At 28.9% G+C, this 15,831-nt stretch overlaps 2 protein-coding genes across 7 annotated transcripts in view; one reads left to right on the top strand and one right to left on the bottom strand.

The window, feature by feature from the left end:
• The first annotated feature begins 439 nt into the window (after positions 1-439).
• Positions 440-5,309, top strand: LOC107447460 (proteasome inhibitor PI31 subunit). Of its 4 annotated transcripts, none has more exons than XM_016062384.4 (2): positions 440-1,253; positions 4,353-5,309. In XM_016062384.4, exon 2 carries the CDS (start codon positions 4,356-4,358, stop codon positions 5,217-5,219), a length of 864 nt encoding a protein of 287 aa, XP_015917870.2. In that variant the 5' UTR covers positions 440-1,253; positions 4,353-4,355; the 3' UTR covers positions 5,220-5,309. The 4 variants fall into 4 exon arrangements, with proteins under 4 accessions (XP_015917870.2, XP_015917869.2, XP_071035920.1 ...); XM_016062383.3 differs by having other exon boundaries at positions 579-718; XM_071179819.1 differs by having other exon boundaries at positions 730-837.
• A 6,049-nt stretch (positions 5,310-11,358) lies between these two features.
• The window catches only part of LOC107447458 (titin homolog), a 102,840-nt gene continuing 98,367 nt past the window's right edge, over positions 11,359-15,831 (bottom strand). For all 3 annotated transcript variants that reach the window (XM_043042481.2, XM_043042479.2, XM_043042482.2), the window contains exons 7-8: positions 14,366-14,533; positions 11,359-12,295 (exon numbers count right to left, since the gene is read on the bottom strand). In XM_043042481.2, coding sequence (XP_042898415.1) covers positions 11,468-12,295; positions 14,366-14,533 — 996 coding nt within the window. In that variant the 3' untranslated portion in view covers positions 11,359-11,467. The remainder of the gene's footprint in view (positions 12,296-14,365; positions 14,534-15,831) is intronic.

The following is a 15,831-nucleotide window of genomic DNA, read 5'->3' on the forward strand; positions in this document are numbered from 1 at the left end:
CCCGTGTTTAAAATAGTAACTGATGCATGCTGAATCTGTCGGGGTTACAAAGTTCTCCTAGTTCCCATAACAAATCAATGCCTCTTGGGGTACTGAATCAGAGATTAATCGTGCTTCGATTCAGATCAAAATTACGATCTGTAGATGGATGGATGGTGTGTGAATGTGTCCTCCCTGTAAAACGGGTTGTTGCGTATGAATGTTGTCTCCGGATCATTCTCAAGGATGTTTCCTAGACTATCAATAGCCCATTGTGCACATCAAGTGCAACGTAAATAAAAGTAAAAGTACACATATTTCACCAATCAGACTCATTCGCCTCTCCGAATTAGCACACGTGATTTTTTTCGCATGCAGCGTGATTGGTCCTTCATCTATAAAACTCGAAATTTGACTCTGATTGGTGATTGATATATATTCAATTGCGTAAAAATTCGCTAATCAGGAGCCATTATCACTGCCAGCGAAATAAAACGCGTATACGAAGGAAAACCTATCATGATTTTAATGATTAAATAAACTTCACCTGTCTGATTCTTTGTCGCATCATCGAATTTACGCACATGAATTTTGTACCCCTCACGTCAAAATTTGCATGCGATTTTCTTTTACTGTGAGAATGGTCCCTTAAATAGAAAAATAGTTATTTTTTAAATGGCAACTTCCATTATTTATTTGTTTTGATTTAGACATTTTGAAATGTCATCCTAATAAGCAGGTAAATATTTCATTTTTAAAAAATTATATTGCTAGTATTTAATCCTGAAAATATTGTACAAAACCCTAAATTTTGCTTTAAAAACTTTATTTTTTTCTTCGTCCCATTCGCTTAAGAAAGTAATGTTATTTCTGTTATCTTTGTCTTATCTTATTTCTGTAGGGCTTTTACAGATGTAACTCTAAATTAGTTTACTAATTACGTTTTTTATCCCTCACACTTCAAACTCGATTATTTATAATAAAAATAGTCTGGATTAATTTTTTTGTAGCAGTTTCATGTTAACTATTAGGTAAAGGATACCGAATGGTAATGGTATAATTAAACTTATAATAATTTAGGCTTGTGTACATTTGTATTTTTGTACTCAAACTGATAAAACATGTATTGAAAGAATAAATAAGTACCTATAGTGGTCAGTTTAGTAGGTTAAATTTAAAATAACCGACTAAGAATCGGGTATCTCAGTTTTTTTCTAAATTTTGGTGGAGATACTTTAATTCCTGATCGTCTCTATATCGAAGAATAAGGAAAGGTGTGTATGTATATATTCTCTGTCTAGATTATCAGATATGTACTTTGTGTCTGGTGCTTTAATTTATAGAACTTGATCTCAGTATAGCTATTGAAGCACAAATGCGTTAATAAATTTTCATCACAGTGGGGTTAGCCTGTTTTTTCAATTTTATCATTATATATTTGTATAGTAAGTTGCTGAAAATTAATTTGATACATATAGAATATTAATGTCTTGTTGTGCTGTGTATAAGGCATTTTTTATTCTGACTTTTTATGTAATCTTTGTATTTAAAATAGGTTTTGATTACTTTTTTCTTACCAATCTTCATACGTTACAAGCTTTTTATAAATTTTTTTATTTTATTAAGTGCACTTAAATTTATTTATTTAGAAAGAATAAGATACATCTTTTTAACTGTACATTATTACTAAGAATAATCTCATTGGTTTTAAAATGAAAATTTGTTAAATTTTTTTATAAAATATGTTATCCTATTGTTCTCAGATTATCATTTTAAAATAGTACCTACTCATGCTTTCATAGAATAATTTGCACAATGAGGTGAAGGTATAATTAATTTTTCTCATTATGTAAAGTGATTTTTTGCTCTTTGTAAGTATTTAAGGGACAAGGTCCATTTTTTTAAAAACAATTACACCTTCAGTTTTGAAGGGCAATAATCTTGCTAAATATATTAATTATATCAAGTTAGATTATTACCTTTCAAAACGGAATTCAATATACTCAAATAAATATGAGGAATAATATTTTATATTGACTTAGCCTAAAAATAATTTGAAGTAGTTATGATAGTGTGAAGCTCGTGTTTTCTGCTAATGCATTTTTTCTTAAACTAATAGAAAAAAAAAAGCATTTTTTTCTGAAAAAAATAAGTTTACAAAAAAAGGAGGGTGCTTTTACCTTTGTAAATGCCTTTATCGTGTCTTAATCAGTTTCAACTGGCTTTCCAGAACGTGGTGCATCTTTGACATCAAAATTGCCTGATTGAAATTTTGCAAACCAGTTCCAGCACTAGCGTACTGTCAACACATCTTCTCCATACACATTGGTTAATTTCTTTCTGGCATGAACAACATTTTTACCTTTTATATCGTAAAAAAGTAAAATGTGACGAAAATGCTGCTTATGTTCTCCATATTTAAAGGGGCACCAACCAAAAACTACTGTGTAGAATTAATTGAATTTTTTCACACACAAGCCCTGCTCAAAACATAAAATGATAATGCTGTTTAAGTGTGAAGTTGGATTCGAAAAAATACAATTAAATCCTGTGTCGGAAAAAACGAACTTACTTTCCGATCAACCCGATAGTTTATGGGTGTAATAGATGGCAATTACTATTTTTGGATGTGTTCCATAACATTAATTATGCAATTGTAAAATTCAATTTTTTTCTCGTTTGTCTACTATAGTAAATTCTTGGACCATTAAATGAATACTTGATCTACTTAGTTTAATTTTCATTACTCGTGTGAACCCTAGATATATGAGCATTTTAACCACATATTTAGACAGGAAGAAGGAGAACTGAGAACTTTTACATGTATATCAATCTAAAATTGTGTGATAATGAACAATGTTTAGAAAAATTTAAAGTATTGAAATGAAAATTGTTGAATGAATTATTTCAGAGATGCCAACTTGCTCCACTTAATAAAAATTTTTTTTTAGTGGTAACGAAATTTAAGTTATTTTTAGTTTAGTTTTTTTAATTCTAAGTAATTTTTTCCATCCCTGCATATCGAAAATTCAAGGAATCATATCAAATTCAACTTTATTCCAGTTATCTCATTGTGACACTTTTAAAGAGTGAGCATAATTAACCTTATTCTACAAGTTTTACTATTAAATTAGCTACCAATTTATTAAAACTTTTTCAGAAGTGTTGGCATCCCTATTTAGCAACTTAAAAAATATTATTAGAGAACATGTTTAAAAACTCTAAGGATAGGACTTAGTTGAAGCTGTGGTATTTAATAATTTTTCTTCCCTTGCTCTTCCATTTAAATTCTATGAACTATTCAATACTAAAATTAAAATTTCACTAAACTTGTAAATAATCGCAATACATTGTTGTTGCTATTATTGCGCAATGTTGGAAATTTAGGCATACATAATATAGTTTCAATAATGCAAAAATTTCTTTCCACTCTTATCACACCAGCTTATTTTGATACTACCGAATATTGTTTTAATATTTCAATATTTGGCAAATCCCTTGTTAACAACATAATTTTCTCTTCACCTTTCTATCGCTCTTAGTAATATCAATAAGCCTCTCTGTACCTGCCTGATGTGCTTCCCTTTCTGTAGTTTTAATAGTTTTTGTTTTCATTTTTATATGTTTTCATTTTTATATATTTTCATCTACATTTTCTACTTCAAATCTGTTTTGTTTTCCCCATTCATGTCTAGCAAGTCTTGAGAATGATTGCTTATTTTTTAGCACTTCTTTAATCTTTTATAATTTTTGAAGCAAATGATATTTTTAAATTACCGAGTATATCAACAATTTGGTTACAATTTATTTCATCAATGCCCATGATTTTAAATATCAAAAAACTGTCAAAATATGAAGATCGTAATATATAATAATTATCAAATTTAGGAGGAAAATTATAAATAGATTTTTTAAAATGTTCCACCTAATTGCTTTAAATGTTAGTTCAAAAATATTTTTTCAAATGTAGTACTTTTTTTCCCCTACAATAAAATTTCATTTCTTTTATGAGCATAGCATAAAACAATATGATTTTCTCTAAATATTGAAATGAGTAGAGTTAATAGCTTATTTGGAACTCAATGGTCCACATATACTTTTTATTTCATATTTTTATAAAAAAAATTACTAAAATTAAAAAAAAAATTAGATCATCATAATTTATGAGCAAAAACAAATATATGTAGGTACTACAAATTATATGAAATCTACTGTTTAAAATATGTTTCTTTGAAAAAAATTCTATAACAGTAAAAAAAAAAAAGAAAATATTTTTTTTTTTGATATGCTATATACTGCATAAGCAGAATCATCATTATTTGTTTATTTCATAATATTATATGCCAAGTTTGTAATCAGTTTAATTATTTTAGATTATGTCTGGAATAACAGGATTAGAAGTTTTATTCTCTGCAATTAAAAATGACTTGAAATCAAAAGAGGATTGTGCTGTTGCTGCAATACATTGGCTTCTTATTAGATCTGATCTATTGTGTGTGGGTGTTGGAGAACTGTTCTCTGATAATGATGTTGACAAAGTTACTGAACTTCTCCCTGACAATTGGAATGAAAGTCAAGATGCGTATTGTTTGCGCTATTGCTGTAAAGATTTAAAAAATCGCTATCTACTTAAGATTGTCAAAACAGGATGTAATTTGCATGTTGATTTTGCTATGAATGAAGATACGGTAACTGCTACAACTATTGCTACCAATGATTTTGTTTCTGATGATTTTAATAACTTTTCCCAGACTTACAAGAAACTGAATGAGTTAAAGAGCCAAGTTAAAAAAGATATTCTGAAAAACATTGTGGATGCTAAGAAAAAATCAAGTGCTTCATCTGATAAAGAAACGAAAAAGAAGGCTTCTCCAAAGAATGAACCAAATCAAGAATCACCTCAGGCCAGAATTCCTGAAAATCGACCTATTCCCGTTGGTATTCCTGATTCAAGACACCCTATGCCTTTTGCATATCCACAAATTGGAGCTAGTGATCTAGATCCCTTGGGCAGAGGTGTTGGAGGTATGTTGTTTGATCCATTTGGTCCTGGTGCACCAGCCAGGCCAGGATTTGGTGGATCTCGAGGTGGGAGATTTGGAAGTGGCAATACAGGACTTCCCCCAGGAGCTGTACCCCCTGGTGCAAGGTTTGATCCCTTTTCTCCTGTATATCCTGACAGATTTAATCCTAATCCTGATCATTTCAGACCTCCTGATTATGACAATATGTTTATGTAATTAGACAGTTCATTTTTTTCAACTATATATTGATGCTTTTTGTCACATATTAACTTTTATAAAGCCAATAAATGAGTTAAATGTTCATAATGTTGTTTATTTGAAGTATACTTCCAATTGTCAATTTTTCAAATGTTATTGCTTAGTTTGTATTTGTCTTGATTTTTTTTGATAGAAAATATTTTATTCTGATATTTAGCTCTTTGAGATAGCTCATAGATTGTCATTTAGCTCATCAGATATTACTTATTTTCTGTGTGTTTGGAACATACAGTTTTCTATGAATTTAAATGTGTATGTTAAATTAATTGTTTCGAAGAATCAAAATTTTATTTTAAATAAATTTGCACAAAAGTTTATTTTTAATAAATTTTAAATGAATTTATTTTAATTAAAAATTGCAAAATTTGGTTGGTTCAAATCTGACTGCCTACTTATTATATACATGGTTCAGGCATATAGCCTTATCAGAGGATTTATTGTTTCAAACATTTTGGGAATTCAATTATCTTACTTCTTTATGGAATAAAACTCAACAATTTTACAGTATCAAATTTTTATTGTGATGAATTCAGTAATTATCACCATGTTATCAGGGATCATATGCTTATTTATTATTTTCAGTATATGCAGTAGCAATTCTTATAAGATAGAGTTTTATAGTTTCACAGTAATTGATTTCTCTCTTTCTTCTAATTTGAAAAATGATTGATTCCAATTTTAACAACACAGTAATGATACCATAAAATATTTAAATGATGAATTGAGGTATCATCCACTAAACTACTTTTGTACGAAAATGTGTGGCAGCATATTCAATATTCATTTAAAGATTATTGAAACCCTACTTTAAAATTATTTGGCTAAGGACTTCTTGAATGCAAAGAGAGTATTAACAAATTAATATTGGTTATGTTTTTTATTGCGACAGTACTAAAAAAATTTTATATTTATTAATCTGAAACTGTTATGAATTGTTTAGTGCTCCATGAATGAAATAATATTGGAACTGTTAAGACTTTCTGTTCCTAACAAAGTAATTATGAAATTTAGTACATTTCATTATTTTTTTGTGATAAAATTTGTCTTTATTCCAGGGTTGCAAAAAAGCCCTCTTTTTTTTTAAAAAAAAAAAAAGTTCAGGCCGGCTAGGTATTATTGAAAAGACTGGCTTTTATTTAAAAAATATAGCCTCTCTATTGGCTTTTTATTGTTTTTAACTTTAATTAATATCTGTGTTTAATGTTTGCTATTACTGTTAGCTATTTATTAAAAGTTGTTAAGATATTTTGAATTAGATGTTTAATACTGTAGCAGAGTTCATAGGTTTTGTAACAGCTTTTACAAGTTCAAACTTCAATTTCTATATTCCTATCGATAGTTATTTTCAGTTTTAATTCAAAATTAAATTTAAAAGGGATCTTTTAGAAAAATTGGTTACTTTTTTTAATCGTTTTTAATAAGCACAGAAAAAGTTATGTAATATTATTTTACAATTTATAGCAATTTAAAACATAAGCATCACGATTTATTAAAATAAAATTAATAAAATATTTATATAAGTTTAAATTGTTACAGTATAGATTAACTTTAGCATTAAGGATATTTTACCGCTCTATTTTTGTTTTAACTTTTTTTTGAAAGTTTTTATTTTTTACTTTTATTTCTTAATGGCATTTATTTACATAATATGTTACAATTTTATTAATTATAGTGATTTAATATCTGCTCTGTAATACTTTAAGCATATTACGGTCAATTTCCAATTCAAGCTGCGCTTACAGTTGCTCCAAAGTAATAATTTTTTAGCCAAAATTGTGCTAAATCTTTTTGTTTTATCATTAATTTTCTATGAAACTTAATTAAAATTAATAATGAAAAGATAATTGGTTGTAAAAGTTGGGAAATTGATTCTTATAACCCCCTTACACTTATAAAGTTTAAAGCTAATTAAAACTTTTATTCTTAAACTTTTAATCTTAACTCTAACTCTTCACTAACTCTTACACTCTCTCACTTCTCTAACTCTTCTAACTCTAATTCTTAACTCTTAACTCTAATTCTTAACTCTTAAACTTTTATTCTTAATTTTTTCAAATTAAGAAATTTTGAAGTGGAAGTGTAAAACTGCCATTTCATATTGTTTCTACCACTCAATTAACAACATTGCTGTAATAAATTAATAACATCATGGATCTTATGTTTTATCTCAGATTTTGAAAAATGTTTTGTTTTAATAAAAGCCAGTCTCTTTATAGTTGTTTTAACAAAACCAGACTGCCTTTTTATGGCCTGGCTTTAATACTGCAACCCTCTTTTATTCTTAATTAGAGGACATTATGCAGGGTGGTCCCGAATTCATGGTACAAACTTCAATGGTAGGTACAGGACATTGTAACAATGATTTATTGTATAGGAATGTATAGTCGCAAGTGACGTGGTCAGGCGTAAACTGGAGAAATAACGGCCGAAAGGAAAAACAAAGATTTTATTGAAAGCGTTGTTGACAAGTGTCATGTTTACAGTAAGTGTTCAAAATTGCGTCCACCAGAATCGATACATGCTTGACAACGTCGGTGGAGCCATTGGCGTACACGTTCAAAGATGCCTGGTATTTCACGCACACCTGCAGCAGCTACAGATATGCGAGCGACGAGATCCTCATCTGAGTCAACTGGAGTCTCATAAACAAGATGCTTTAGATGTCCCCATAAAAAGTAATCGAGGCTCGATAAATCGGGAGATCGGGGTGGCCAAGGGATTGGTTCACCACGCCCAATCCATCGAGCACCAAACTGCACACTACTGCCCTCTACCGACAATGATACCAACCGATCACTCCATTTCTCTTTCCTTTTCTTTCCCCTGTTTACGCCTCACCGCGTCACTTGCGACTATACATTCCTATACAATAAATCATTGTTACAATGTCCTGTACCTACCATTAAAGTTTGTACCATGAATTCGGGACCACCCTGTATATAAATATTTTTCATTTGCTCATTTTATAAATAGTCTATCATCCTACAGTTCCAAAGAAAGCTTGATTTTTTATGAAAAATGTTATCCTGATTTTTTCTTTGACCCATTTCAAAGCTTGTTATTATTTAGTTGAGTTAAACTTGAAAGTAACTTCTGTTACTTTTGGTTGCACTTGTGATCTTTGGTGCAAAATTTTTAACTATACTGATCTAAATCTACAGTCTAAATAAAAAGGTTATTTTTATTAAAAATGCAAGAAAAAATATATAAAAGCAAGAGCTTTTTTTCCCTCAAAAAGTTATTTTAATAGTTTGTTTGCTTCAAATATGCGTGAAAAAAAAAGTTTTGAGTCTAATGAATGCATCTTCAAATCACTCTCATTGATATTGTTGTGAAACTTCCAATAAATGAAACATTTTAACTGGAAAGCATAAAGTAATTTTTATTAACTTGAGAAAAACTACTTTATATTGTTTCAAAAATCATAATTTTTTTTAATTATTTAAGTTTAATTTTTGCTTTTTATGAATGCGTCTTAACTAGTGAAAGCAATTCCAAATTGTATTTTCAGGGCTAAAAAAATCTGTAAAAATAAAGAATTAAGAGTGAAACCGTTATAAATCGTTTTATTACTACTAGTTTAAATCAAATTGCCTATTTTTTAAAAAATAAGTATACAATGGAGTTAAAAGTAATTTATTTTTAAAAATTTATTTTACTTTCGATTGAGAAATTGTTTTAAAAAGCCTCTCTAATTAAAACTTTTTAGGTTGAGAAGACATATTCCAGCCACAAAATTTCAAATGAATTAGGAGTATTATCTTATCTTATACCATTAAAGTGAATTTTAATCCTGAAATTTCTTATGTAAATGAATGACTAAATCAATTAGGTAACAAGAATTCAACTGATGGAAGTGTAGATCAATCAAATTTTATTTCATATCTTAGTGAATTTTAAATTGTAAAAACAGAGAAATTTTTTTTAAACGAAGCACATTAGAGTGGCCCTCTCATTCCACATGCCTATGGCTAAAACCAGTATTAATAATTAACTTGTAAATATTATAACAGGGGTTAAAAAGATACCTTATGAAAATCATATTTATGACTACTTTACTTAATTTATTAAGTCTATTAAAATAAGGTAACTGCCTTTTCATAAGCTGTAATTATTTTCTACTGGTTTTTAAAAAAGAATTTGGACATTGAATATGTTGAGTTCTGTCACATATTTCAATGTTTTGAATTGATTTTAATACTTTTAGAAAGAAGTTAATTAAAATCTGGTGTTTAAGTTTTTTTCCCCCTAAAGCACCATTTTTGAATAAAGTTGCTTACATTTTAATGATAAATTACCCATTAGTTCCTAAGATAATGTAGGAAAGAAACAAAATTTTAGACGACTTAATTATTTTTTGGAAGTCTGCTGGTATAAAGTTTTAGCCAGCTTGGTTGGGTAAAATCCAGTATATAATGAAATAACTTTAAAGTTTTTTTTTTCTTATGAAATATTCGTTTATATCATAAAATACATTCTACACTTCAGAACATACAGGCGATTTTAAGTTCATATTTAACTTTTAGTAAATTACGTTATTTTACCAGACTCGATGATTTCATAAAACTTAGACCTCGGTTTCTCTGAATTGATATAGGCTTCATGTGTGCATCCTTTACAGTTCAGGTACTGTATCCAACTGCTCTTGGGATTTTGTAGACCAAAGTCGGTATTTTTAACCTTTAATGTTAGACGATTTTGTTCGATGTACAATATCTCGCTTATATACCGTAGCGCTATTTAACAGAAAAAGAGATAGAATATTTTAAATAAAATGTATTGTAAAATTCTTTTTAATACTTTAAAATAATATCTAAAAGTGTGTTATCAGATGTTAAAGTTGCCGAAAATTAACTTTCAAGCTATTCATAACTATAGTGTAAAATAAGTGGTGTAAAACTCAAAACTTTTCTAATCAAATTTTTCAAAGCATTGGCTTAATATTGCTAACTGCAAATCTTAGTTTTTCCTAAATTATTTAATGCGAGATTGTATTTTTATAATATTCTTTAATGTATATTATAAAAGGACTTGAAATATGCTATACATTCAACATTATTTGGAGCTGGTATGGCACAGTGGTTTAGTGACTGAAGATATTGTCATTGTGAAGAATCTGGATTCTATCCGAAACAGCGTTTTGAAGCTCAAATAACTTCAGGTTGATCGATACCAGCTCACCAGGAAAATAAAGGTAGCCACTGTGTACAAGTCTTCAGGCTTTAGAACAATTACCGTATAGTCTGGCGCAGCATGTCCTCATTTGGACTTTGTGCCACTAAACCCTACATTCAATCAATCAATCAATGTACAAGTCTTCATATTGCACCATCACTCAGTTGTTCTCAAGCTCTCTGATTTGCCTTGATTGTCAAAAAAAGGTACTATTTTTTTTAACACACTATTTAATACAAAGCATTTTTTCACAGGTACAATATGAAAAACTTTAAAACTATTGTTAGGAGTAGTTTATAGTATCTATTTTGAGAGAAATTAGCCCCTTTTTTTTAATCAAATTTCATCAAGTTATTCTAGCAAAATGTGAATTTTGAAATTTATTTTTTACATTTAATGCACATTTTTTGTTTTTGTATTTTCTTGATAAGTTATTGCAACATAAAAAGTTTGTGTTTTGAACTTTTATTACCAAAGATAATACATCTTTTCTTCAATACAGATTATATACTCATATGTACACACACATTATTTACAACCAAACAAAAAAATTTCTCATTCACAACACTCAAAATTACCTATTTGTCAGATAAGATAATTGCATTTTATGCAGAGTATCGATTTTATACATATAATTAGCTCAATTAAAATGATTGTCTATTTTAACAATACAAATGTTTAAAATTTTTTGATATAATTGAATCTAAAAATGACATTTGGTTTAATACATTATATTAAATATGTAGGATCAACACCAAAATAAGTTAAAATAATTAGTTACAGAAGAATTTCTATAGTTTAAATTAAAAATTAGCATCTTCATTGTCTGACATTTTAGTTCCAATGACATAAATATCATTTATCAAAACATTAAATAGGTAACACAAAANAATAAGTTAAAATAACAGAAGAATTTCTATAGTTTAAATTAAAAATTAGCATCTTCATTGTCTGACATTTTAGTTCCAATGACATAAATATCATTTATCAAAACATTAAATAGGTAACACAAAATATCAGTTTCATATTACTTACAAATATAATAATATTTCCTTAACATTTCTAATGCTTGTTCTAATCAAAAATTGCGAATAATATTCTGATTGCACATTGATATCACATAAATTTTCATCGCCAACTATATTTTTGATGAAATTGGAACGTTTTACGTCCATCCAACGTTGCAGGATGCTATCCGTATCATCAGAATCATCAAGTATTTCTAGAATTTTCGTCAAGTCCCATAAAAAGCATTCCATCAGCGTTTTAGTTTGAGATAAAGAGACAGCTTTTTCTTCTGAAAGAAGTGCAATGGCCATCTCAAACGATTTTCTTGCAATATCAGATGAAAATTTAGAATCTGATAATGAGATGAACTCATCAATTGACTGTATCCCAAGTAGTTGAAAAAGCAGCATCAGTGCATATTGACACAAGGAAATCTTACAGGAATCTGATACATAATCATTTTCATCGTAGCAATTGTCTGATAAGAATATCAAAGTATTATATTTATCCGCTTTCGTTTTGGCTAAGATTAAGTTTTGAAAGCTGGAGTCAATGGATTCTATGCCCTGTGCCTGAAGAGATTTCAGTGAATGTATCAGTTGCAAAATTATAAAACTAAGTTCTTTCTCGTGTTCTTCAGTGAGGGTGTTTGGTAGACCTTCAGTAAAACATTCAATTGTGGTAATATTGGATCTATCTAGAACTAAAATTGTTGCCTGCATCGATTCCAGTTCTGCATCACCTGAGCTGTCTAAGAGTTCTGGAGGAATACAATCTACAAATTGACCAAATACTGGGTATTTGAAATCACCACTTTCATTTAATCTGTTATGCGCTTGCTGGACAGTTACCTGAAAAAAAATTTAATTTAAAAATCAGAAATGGAAAAATTCAGAGTAAGAATGCAATAAACAAATGCAGATTTAGAAGTATAGTGGAAACCAAATTTTAAATTTTTTTTACATTAGATTATTAGCGATAAAAAAGTATATTCACACTTAAGAGATGAACTAACAGAAAAAATCTGATCTTTACATGTTTTTTCTTTTAGATACAATTTTAACAATATGCTTCTCAATACTTACTATTATTTACTTTATGGTTTACATTCGCAAATGTTTTAGAGTTTTTATGCTTTTAAACTCTTAATCAGTAGTGGGTATATCCTCCAATATTATTTAGTTATCGTCATTGTTTTCATCACTATCATTGGGAGCAAGCATTAAATCAGGTATTGAAGTAATTGAAAAGTAATGGGATGCGTGTTGCAATCGGTATACTCTTCATCGACTTTGGAAGATCTTCACTTACACAATTTTATTCTGAAGGTCTAATATTCCCATTGGGTACCGCGACGCAGTTGACCCAAAGAAGCTTTATTAAACCAATTTGTAATGAATTTTAGTAGACATTGACCAACTCTGTAGAAATTAAATTCAGAGCTCCCAGAACATTTACTTTTGCTTTAGAAGCATCTTGCAAGTTAACGGAATCAAGAAAAATAAATTACCTAACCAGTTGTTTAGTGTAACGTTCTTCAAATGATTTGAAAGTTACAAGACTCAAATATTAAAGTTTGCTGGAAAAAATTCCACTCTTAAATTTTACAATTTAAACTTCATTAACAATCCTTCCCATGCTTTGCCCGTACTACCATTCTTCTGATTTTGACTCGAGGGGAAATCTCTTCTCATAGACTAAAGTATAATATGAAAGAATGTGTTAGAAAAGCTACAAACAGCAAATAAACCAGTCTATTAAAACAGAAAAAGTTTGTGCAAACTTTGTAGAGAAAAAATGATTCTGATCTATTAGAAAAAATGTATAAAAGCAGGATTTTCTCAAAAAGAGTAACAAACTCAGAGATAATTTAACGGTATCAGAATAGGCAATTTTCCTGTACTAGCAGAAAATGACATAGGAAGCGGAATAGCATACGAAACAGACAACTTAAAACTGGGGTTTTATATTGCTTGTTATATTGACAATGAGTTTCATATCACATCAGGAGATTAATGCTAGCACTGCTTTATCGCTCTTTCAGACTATAGATAAGTGTTTCTTCTCGTCTTTCATGAACCATTGTTCATTTAATGCAAGGATTGATTGGAAAAAAATTACCAATAGTATACAAACAAATGTAAGAAGTGAAGATTCATACTTTTCAACCACTCTTCTACTTAATCAGTAAATTTAAAAAAGTATTTATCGGAATTTAGAACAAACTTGAGCCAGTTCTTGGTAGGAATGTCCGATGGGAATCTTCCAGATAAGATTTCTTCCAATTTCAGAAACAGGAAATTGTCTCTGGTTTCCAAATTTTTGACTGTATCTTATGGAGTGGTGGCTTCAGACTTCCCACTTGAAGTTTTGTACCAATGCTTTTACTTTGTAAGCACTATGGTATCCTGGTATTGTATGCTTGAGGATGATGCCCTTACTCAATGTGCCAGGACATTTCTTCCAGGCCACCCCAAGCAGCCTGCATTTAGTACCCACTGACTAATAACTATTTCCAAAAATGAAAATTATCTAGAACAAGATTATCACCAAACAGAATTAGGGAAACAGATGCAGAGAATTGGCTGCCCTGGGCAGTACCAGGATTTCCGCTAAAAAGGGTTGAACAAGTTGGTACTGTGCTCCAATAAATGCCTGGATAGTCCCGATTATTAGGTAAAACAGTGATCAGAAAGTATGTCACTTGGTTAATTTTTTTAAAAATGTTAATAATTTTTTGTTGCTGTTGTAACCTTTTCTTTCTTCTTTTTGGATCTCTCCTTTTATAATCTGAGAATGAAGGATGCAAAATGTCCTTATTTGTGTACTCTTTAAGTCTTATATAGGACACACTAAAGCCCATGCACGCTCCTGGTGTCTAAATTATATGTATCTAAATATAAAAATACAAAACTGCTTACCACTAAAGTTATGAGGTAGTCTGGATAGTGAGGTATTGTAGCATGATAAGCTATCTTTTCACCAAAAGCGAATATTGAAGATGGTTGAGCCAAATCTATTTCAAAATGAGACCATCTGAATTCTATTTGCTTTAATTTAGTTACATAGCTTTTCCTTTTCTTTAATGCCTGTAAAATTTAAGAAAATCATTAAAAAGCTAATAAAATAAAAAATATTGGTTTTATAAACGATTTGTAATGGAAATGGTTTAGTTGAGTTGTCATACAAATATTTATAAGTGGATGAAGGTTACTTACTGAAATATCATATTTTAGTTTTAAATATACAACGTTAATTTACGGAATCTTGGAATTTTCACAAAACTCAGTAAATAAATGTGCCATTTTTTTTAGTCTTTTTGGAATGTAAGAAGGTTTCAAATACATTAAGCATCAAACGTTTGATGAATAACCTTAGAAAACCTTTATGTTTTGGCAGCAAATTTAATCACCAAGAATGAGAACATAAATGGGATTAATAGATTTTGGAAATTGAACCTTGGTAACTTTATCTGTGAAGACCAGAGCTTTATTGGTAAAACTTTTATATTATTTCTATTTGTGAAAATTTCTTCTTGAAAAACATTTCTCAAGATTTCTTCAAATAGTGAGATTCACATTATGTACCAACAAATATGTATTTTTTCTAAAATTATTTCTGCAAATAGTTATCTATTTAAATTTTATAATGATAATCTAACAATTTGATGAGGTCGTACTATAAATATAATTAGTAAAAATAATTTTTTCAATTGTTCTCAACACTAGAAAGACTGAAACTAAGTATATATACCTATATTGCCCAAAAACAGTAAAAAAGACTGGATTGTGAAAGAATACCTACTGTGTAAAGAAATTTGTTTAAAATTAATTTTTTATATTATTTACAGTTATATAACAAGTTATTAGTAAATATTAACAATAAAAAAATTTATATGTTGTACAAAAAGTCACAAAATTTTACGAAATTGTCATTTTATACATCATTGTTTTTCTAATTGAAATTAAAAAGCAGTCAAAATGACTTCCTTGCGCAATCTAGTGATAAGTAAATTTTTTCCAAATTTTCCCACTAAGTTAAGGAAACACTTCGAATAAGTTAATTTTAGAGGCAGCTTTCAAAAGAAAACATTTGTTGGCCAATGTTACTTCCGTTGTGAAGGTAACTTTGATCACTTTTATTTATTTATTTATTTACTTTTGAATTTTTACTGAATAGAAAGGTATAAAATTATATTGAAACACTATAAATTAATACTTTAAGCTTAGAACCAAATCTAGAAATTATTTTTTTTTACTAACTAATAGTACCCAAATTTCTTAAAAATTAAAATTTTTTAAAAATTTGAGTATAGAAATTTGTAACAAAACTGGCCAAAGTAAACCCAGTTGTAGTTACTTGTTTTTCATTCGGAAAATTTTGAGAA

This window comes from Parasteatoda tepidariorum, chromosome 4 (genome assembly GCF_043381705.1).
Source record: "Parasteatoda tepidariorum isolate YZ-2023 chromosome 4, CAS_Ptep_4.0, whole genome shotgun sequence".
NCBI classification, from domain to species: Eukaryota; Metazoa; Arthropoda; class Arachnida; order Araneae; family Theridiidae; genus Parasteatoda; species Parasteatoda tepidariorum.